Consider the following 7,063-nt stretch of genomic DNA (forward strand, 5'->3'; position numbering starts at 1 on the left):
TGGCGTTTTTTTTTGGTCGTGTGTGTGTTAATTTTTGAAGAATAAATAAATCTAAGATTAAAAGAAAAACGGTACGTCTAAGCTACACGCGCACGCGCTGGTGCCCATGCCATGGCCCAAGCCCGAGTGCCTCGGCTCGTATCGCTACGACTGATTCCAGCCTCCTACCATAGCCAATCTGCAAGGCCTAGCTTATCGGTTTGCATGGCTCCACGACAACGGTGTCATACATTCCATGGCAACCCATCTCCACCACAGAATTAATTAAACACCGTCGTTTTCTCTATTGCCAATTTTCAATACAAGAAAATTCAGATCCAAGGAGAAAATTTACAACAAAAAACCAATCAGCTAGTACTTCAGTAACATCAGACGGCAGTTAGGCCACGGCGTCACGCTGCCTTCAGGCATCGCGTCATCTAGCGGATTTCCCCATTCGCTATTGTCTGTACCTTGCAGACTCCAGCCGAAGTCATGAAGGGGACATCTTGGTAGCAGGCCACAAGGTCGCCATTGCTACGCAGGTCAGCCGCTAGCTTCTCCCACACCTTGCTCTTGCCACTGAGAGAAGCCTCGGTCTCACCGGAGTGCCCGGCAAAGGTCACCCTCTCCCCCACGGCAGCATCCGCTGGTGGCTCGACCAGCTCAACCTAAATTGCGCGTGTTAAGCACTATTTTACGTCAAAATAACTTCTGTACTGCATTATGATAGATTGATAGTGCGCTTCCAATTTCAGAGTGTGTGTTTTTTTTCAACGTAAAAATGTGTGAGGGTATTGTATGCCTTACCCTAGTATGGTCCTCATTAGAAGCAGCCAAAACCATGGCATCCGATTTTATACCACGCATCACCACCGGTTTCAGATTGCAGAGAACACAGACTTTCCGGTTCTGCTCATTCATAGCAGATATTACAAGTCAGTCAGTGATAATCGCAAAGAAATGTCTGCAAAACCCAAACCGTGCCTGCAACTGCAAAGACCAACCTGTATTTCTTCAAGAGGAATGTATTTGACAAGGCCACTAACCACCGTTCTTGGAGCCTCCTCTCCAACATCGATTTCCTCTACATACAGCGAATCGGCGTCTGGATGCTTCTCCGCTTTTCTGATAAGCCCCACTCGAATCTCCAACTTTGCAACGGATAATTCTGCCTCAGCCACCTTTGATTTTGAGTTACCAGACTGTTTCTTTTGTTCCTTTTTTGAGCCTCCTGCATAAGAAAACTTAGACAATTACCTACTGGAATCTGAAATAGATTGGCAAAAAATAATTTAAAGAAGAGTCGAAGCACTTCAAACAGGACACAAAAAGGTTGAAATCCACCATGAAGCTGACACTGGCAATATAGTTCTGTTATTGTTTTTCCAAAATTATATTAGGAGCTCACTCTTGCTCACATTAAAAATCAGTGAGCATCCGGGTTTGAGCCCAAGTGAGCATGGTGCTTGAAAGCACACCTGCCAACTTAAAAAGTGCTTGGTTTCTAGATAATTATTTCCATAACATAAGTTGACCAACATTAATTTTTCTTTTTGTTCCAAAATGTGCAACAGAAAAGACAGTTCTGCGTAGTGTTCTAGGCTTCTACAAAATTTGAAGAGTATATTGTCTAAAAGCTTACCAGATAATGCTATGCTTTGGGTTTGGTTAGCAATTTTTGTGGCTTCAGCGTCAGCCACTGCTTTCGAGTTCCTCTCAGCTTGACTGCCCGCATATTTTTCCCTATACTCACTCACCTTTTCATCTTTCTGCAATGAGTTCACGTTATGTGTGTAAAACTTATGGGCAACAAATAAAAATATTCTAAACGAAAGACGCACCAATTCCTCAAACAGAGGTACAGGCCTCCCTATTTTGTGCCCTGCTGGTACAAGATCCCAAGGGGGTTTTGCCTTCACACTTTCGCCATTTTCTTCACTGAAAGAAATATTTTCTTCTGGGGACAGGTTTAATTGACGTAGCACCTTATAGAAGATATCACATAGTGAGATTTGAAGGCGAGAGAATGCTACTCGAAGAAACTCAACACTCAATAATGATTAGGACCATACTTCTTTTGAAAAGGAAGGCATGAAAGGTTCCAGGAGACAGGCAAGGAGATATACAAGACCAACTGAAGTTTTCATCACAATCGCACAGCTTGCTGGATTGTCCTTATAAAGTTTCCAAAATTCGCTGTCCTACATTAATTTTAGTAAAGGAAAGAAAAAGTAAGAGTTACTACAGAAATAACGAGGTAAATGAAAGAAGGGAAAAATGAATTACCTGCAAATAACGATTTCCATCAGTAGAGATGCCCATTGCACTCTTCAGTCCTTGTTTCAGCTTTACCTGTCATAAGAAGATCAATACAGTGCTCAAATAGACTAGCAGCCGACTTGGTGAAACGTCGTGCTGTGGTTCTGCGGCTTCACACAGTGCACAAGAGCACCATTTACCTTTTCCATTGCATCAAGATATTGTTCAACCGATTTACTAACTTTTTCTGCAATGACACTTGTCGATGGATGTGACTCAGCACCAGGAGCATCGGGTATAATTGAATCATATCCAGCCCCTACAGAAATAACAACAAAATGAACACTCAAGTGAGCAAGGCAAAAGGAGCGGCTACTGATCATAGATGATTAACATATCAATAGAATTATCAGATAGTATTATATTTGGTGTAAGGCTGTGACTAACCAGCTGGTTTTGCAATAAAGCTTAGCACACGATTGATGAAATTTCCCAAGTTGTTTAACAATTCGCTGTTCAATTTGGCTTGCAAATCAGTCCAGGTAAAGAGTGTATCTGATGCCTATGTAAATCAGAGAAAATACGTTTGTTCAACTACTAAAATGTCACAAATCATATATCATTGGTCAAGTTTTGGCAACCTCAGGTCGATTCATAAGCAGGTAGTATCGCCATACTTCAGGAGGAATATTGGTATCCTTGGCATCATTACCGAAAACTCCGATACCCTTACTCTTGGAGAATTTTCCTACAGGGGGAAGGAGTATTTAGTTAATTGTAGGAAATATATGTACACACTGCAAAATATTTTTAAGCGCCAGAATTCAAAGGAAATGGATGTAGGCAACACCAATACCAAAATCATTCAAGAGAAACCACTTATAAAGCATATTTTACCAGGCATGATGTATAAATTTGTAGTTCATTAAGCAAATGAAAACCGAAGAGAAACATGTATGAAGACAACAACTGGCATGAACTGTACAATTTAATCAATTAATTCTCTAGCAGTGCAAGAACAAGCCTGACACAATGGTGAAAGGCCTTTCCACTGAGCCAAAGGTCCTGGGTTCGATGCAATTTCTCTGAAAAATGCAGGGTTAAGGCTTGCCTTGGTTATTCCTTCCCTAACCCCACCTATGTGGGAGCCACCAGTACTGGGTCTGTCCTTTTTAATTCTCTAGCAGTGCAAGATCAACATTGAGGAAATGGCCAAACATATCTCCAATGCTCGACAGTAAAGAATCTTTGTTTTCAGCAAATGTTGATAGCTTACGTGATGGAATGAACTAATATTAATTCGCAAATAACAAATAGAATAGCATCCATAGCATGTACCTCCTTCGTAATTTAGATATTCGGTGACACAAATGGTCTTCATCATTGTCCAATTTTCACCAGTTCCTAGTAGTGTTGAAGGAAACATGATCTGAAAGCACCTTCAAATCAATAAGCACTTCACAAAAAAGAGTGCTTGCAAGAAATGAGAGAGTTTGCAAGTGCCACAAACATAGTATTGAAATATTACTGTTCCTAGAAAGTATTGCTTTCTCTAAGTAGTGACTTCCTACAGATAAAATAAAACTTGGAGCTATAGAAATAGTATCCAACCAAGAGCATAAGAACGCCAACTGTTCAGAATCATGTAGTGATGATAAATCAATCTCTAATGACTCAAGGAAATGTTCGCACATCATACCGTATGAAATGGCACATTATCTTTGCCCATGAACTGAAATAATTCCACATTATCAGGATTCTTCCACCACCTCTCCCACTCAGGTGTATAAGATGATGTGATGGACACGTAGCCAATCGGTGCATCGAACCAGACATAGAAAACCTGAAAATAACTGAAATGGGAAATCAGATAAAATTTTAACTGTAGACTTCCTTCAGAAGTGATATGACCGAACCTTATCTTTATACTTCTCAATTGGAACAGGAACTCCCCATTTAAGATCTCTTGTGATACAGCGTGATTTTAGTCCTTCCTTTAACCATGCATTTGTAGCTTGAATGGCATTTTGACTCCACATACCAGCTACTGAAGTATCATTAATGTAGTTTACCAACTTGTCTTCTATTCGAGGGAGATCCAAGAACAAGTGATCCGTTTCACGAATATGAGGAGTATTCTTACAGACCTACAAAAAACACAATACCCTAAAGGATATTCATTATTCACATTTTAATGTTGTCTTATACAATTCGATCAATGATAAAAATACAGACGAAAAATGTCAGTGTACAGTAAGTACTGGATATGCTTACCTTACACTTTGGATCAATTAGTTCAGTTGGATTCAACATGTGGCTGCAATTGTCACATTGATCACCTCGCGCAGCTTTATTAGTACACCCTTCTGTTGGGCATGCTCCTTCTACAAGTCTATCTGCCAAAAACCTTTGACATGTATCACAGTAAAGCTGCAAAGCAGAAACCTTATTGCACATCAGATATGACATATGTATCTGAATACACAAGTATAATAACAATCTGTACCTGCTGCATGGTGTTTTCTGATAGCCAATTGTTTTCCATCAATTTATGGAAAATTGCTTGGCAGATTGTTGTCTGTTGAGGAGAGGATGTACGCCCAAATTTGTCAAATTCTATGTCAAACCACTTGTAAACCTCACTGTGGATAGCATGGTACCTGCAGTTTTCATCAGCAAGAAAAGGTTTATATGAAGAAAGCCTTTTCCCCAACTACAACTACATAGGTTCTTTGTGATGCAAGGTTCAAATCTCTTTTCGTTCCTATGCAAAAACAAGAAGGTTTAAGTCTCTGACCTCAAACAGGACCTCACATTTTCGACCACTTATTAGTAGACACGTATAGTGACTTCGTCAATCTCAAGATTAGCCTAGTGTCTCCAAAGTCCTTATAGGTGCATGTGTATGTTCGTGTGTTCATAAGAGTGTTTCAAAAAAGAAGGAAGGAAGTGTTTTCCCCTTTTTTTATGTGATATGCATCTCAACAAGCAATGCATCTTCCGTATGAACAGAATACTTCATGCGTACACTGTACAATAAAGGCCCTGTTTGTTTCAGCTTCTGGCAGCTTCTGGCCACCAAAAGCTGCTGCGGACTGCCAAACGCTCAGCTTTTTAGCCAGCTTCTATAAAATTCGTTGAGCAAAAACCATCCAAAATCAACATAAACACATAATCGATTGAGTCGTTGTAATAGTAGGAATCCGTCACTTTCTAGATCCTGAGCCTTATGAACAACTTTATCTTCCTCCACACGTAATCGTAATAATACTCAGATTCTCTCCACAGCCAGATTCTTTCCACAGCCAGATTTTCAGAAAAACTGATTAGAAAAAAAGTGAACCAAACAGGCCCAAAGACAAAGTAAAAACCAGCGGTTTTAAGAAAAGGTCAAATGCCTATAAACAAGATATGATAATCAAGTTCTAATCAAATTATAACCAATGAAGATATAATAATGCACAGAACTGGCAGGATCATGAATAAGAGCATGTTTGGAAGCACACGGTTTTTTTAGAAACCGGTTTATGAAAACTAAGATGGTTCCAAACTAAGAGAGTTCAGGGGGACTGCTCCCTGCTGACTCACTTGTCACAGATCTCCTTGGGCGAGCACTCCTCCTCCATGGCCTTGGTCTCCGTGGCCGTCCCGTACTCGTCCGTCCCGCATATGTAGAGCGCGTTGTACCCGCGTAGCCTGCAGTAGCGCGCGAACACGTCGGCGCTCAGAACGCCTGCACAGCCGAATTAAACGCCCGTGAGACGAACGGCGCGGCGAAGGGCGAGGGGATCATTCGGGCAGTGGGGAGGCGGGGCGCTGGAAGGGAGGGAGGGACGCTCACATCCGATGATGTTCCCGAGGTGCGGGACGTTATTCACATAGGGTAAGGCGCTGGTGATGAGTATGTTGCGGCGGCCGGGGATCGGCAGCTTCGGCGGCGGAGACGACGACGGCGACGCCATGGCGGGCGAGGTTTTGGTGCTGTCCGAGTCACAGCCCACTCCCTCGTGGTGGTCGAGCGGACGTTGACGGCCGGCGGGTTTTTGCCTCTATATAAACCGCTGCCGCTCCAATGGATTCTTACGCCGATCGCCTTCCCGGGTTCGAAGCGGACAGCTTTTGTGCCTGTGTACCAACAGATTCTGACGCTGATGCACCCACACCCACGCTGCCACCAGGGCCGGTTCTGAAATTTTGGAGGGACTAAGCGAAAATCTATATAGAGGTCCTAAGTGAAAGTTTGATTCTGCTATTTTCTCAACTTTAGATGATATCTGAAAAATAAAAGAAGTTGATGATTTATACATTTTTTCAAAATGATATGACTGAAAACTGTTACAATATTTTGAGTTGTAAAATTATACAGATTATGTAATATAACTCTACATTTGCTTTGAGAGCGGGTATTTTACTTTTAATTTGTCAAACTAGCCTAAACCTTAAAATGCATAGTAAACCAAATTTAAATACATTAGAGCAAATTTTCTGAAAACAAATTTCAGCAAACTAAACTTGAATTAAGCAACATAGGTTATCAGGGTGGGCCCTCCGGTAGGCTAGAAATTAAGCAACGCGACAGGCACAGGTGTACAACACCTTACGACCTTCCTGCATCAATCAATATTTAGTATTCGTCATAAGCAGAATGTTGCACGACCTCGAAGAGATAATTGCTAGAAAATCAGAGAGACGCAACAAAGAAACGAGAATAGATATTTATCTGTAACATATATATATATATATATATATATTTGGACATAATCTGGACAAACGGGGTCCTACTGATCTTGGGGGCCCTGAGCGATTGCATACCCTGCATACC

General features: G+C 41.4%; 1 protein-coding gene across 1 annotated transcript; it reads right to left on the reverse strand.

The window, feature by feature from the left end:
- Positions 1-257: 257 nt before the first annotated feature.
- Positions 258-6,429, reverse strand: LOC103654058 (probable methionine--tRNA ligase). The gene is made up of 17 exons (XM_008680867.4): positions 6,083-6,429; positions 5,830-5,974; positions 4,748-4,901; positions 4,516-4,671; positions 4,158-4,388; positions 3,941-4,084; positions 3,580-3,670; positions 2,883-2,989; positions 2,689-2,803; positions 2,442-2,560; positions 2,269-2,334; positions 2,055-2,183; positions 1,824-1,967; positions 1,625-1,751; positions 987-1,213; positions 790-891; positions 258-650 (listed from the first exon to the last, which is right to left on the reverse strand). Exons 1-17 carry the CDS (start codon positions 6,201-6,203, stop codon positions 420-422), a joined length of 2,409 nt encoding a protein of 802 aa, XP_008679089.1. The 5' UTR covers positions 6,204-6,429; the 3' UTR covers positions 258-419.
- Between the last annotated feature and the right edge of the window lie 634 nt (positions 6,430-7,063).

This window comes from Zea mays, chromosome 4, assembly GCF_902167145.1.
Source record: "Zea mays cultivar B73 chromosome 4, Zm-B73-REFERENCE-NAM-5.0, whole genome shotgun sequence".
In the NCBI taxonomy this organism is placed as follows: domain Eukaryota; kingdom Viridiplantae; phylum Streptophyta; class Magnoliopsida; order Poales; family Poaceae; genus Zea; species Zea mays.

What these genes read in the sequence shown, in the direction of transcription:
- LOC103654058 (XM_008680867.4), bottom strand. Translation starts at nt 6,203, where the DNA reads ATGGCGTCGCCGTCGTCGTCTCCGCCGCCGAAGCTGCCGATCCCCGGC. An exon ending in TAATTGATCCAAAGTGTAAG is followed by an intron (nt 4,389 to 4,515) that starts GTAAGCATATCC and finishes TGTTTTTTGTAG; the next exon opens with GTCTGTAAGAATACTCCTCA. An exon ending in TGCCTTCCTTTTCAAAAGAA is followed by an intron (nt 1,968 to 2,054) that starts GTATGGTCCTAA and finishes ATCTTCTATAAG; the next exon opens with GTGCTACGTCAATTAAACCT.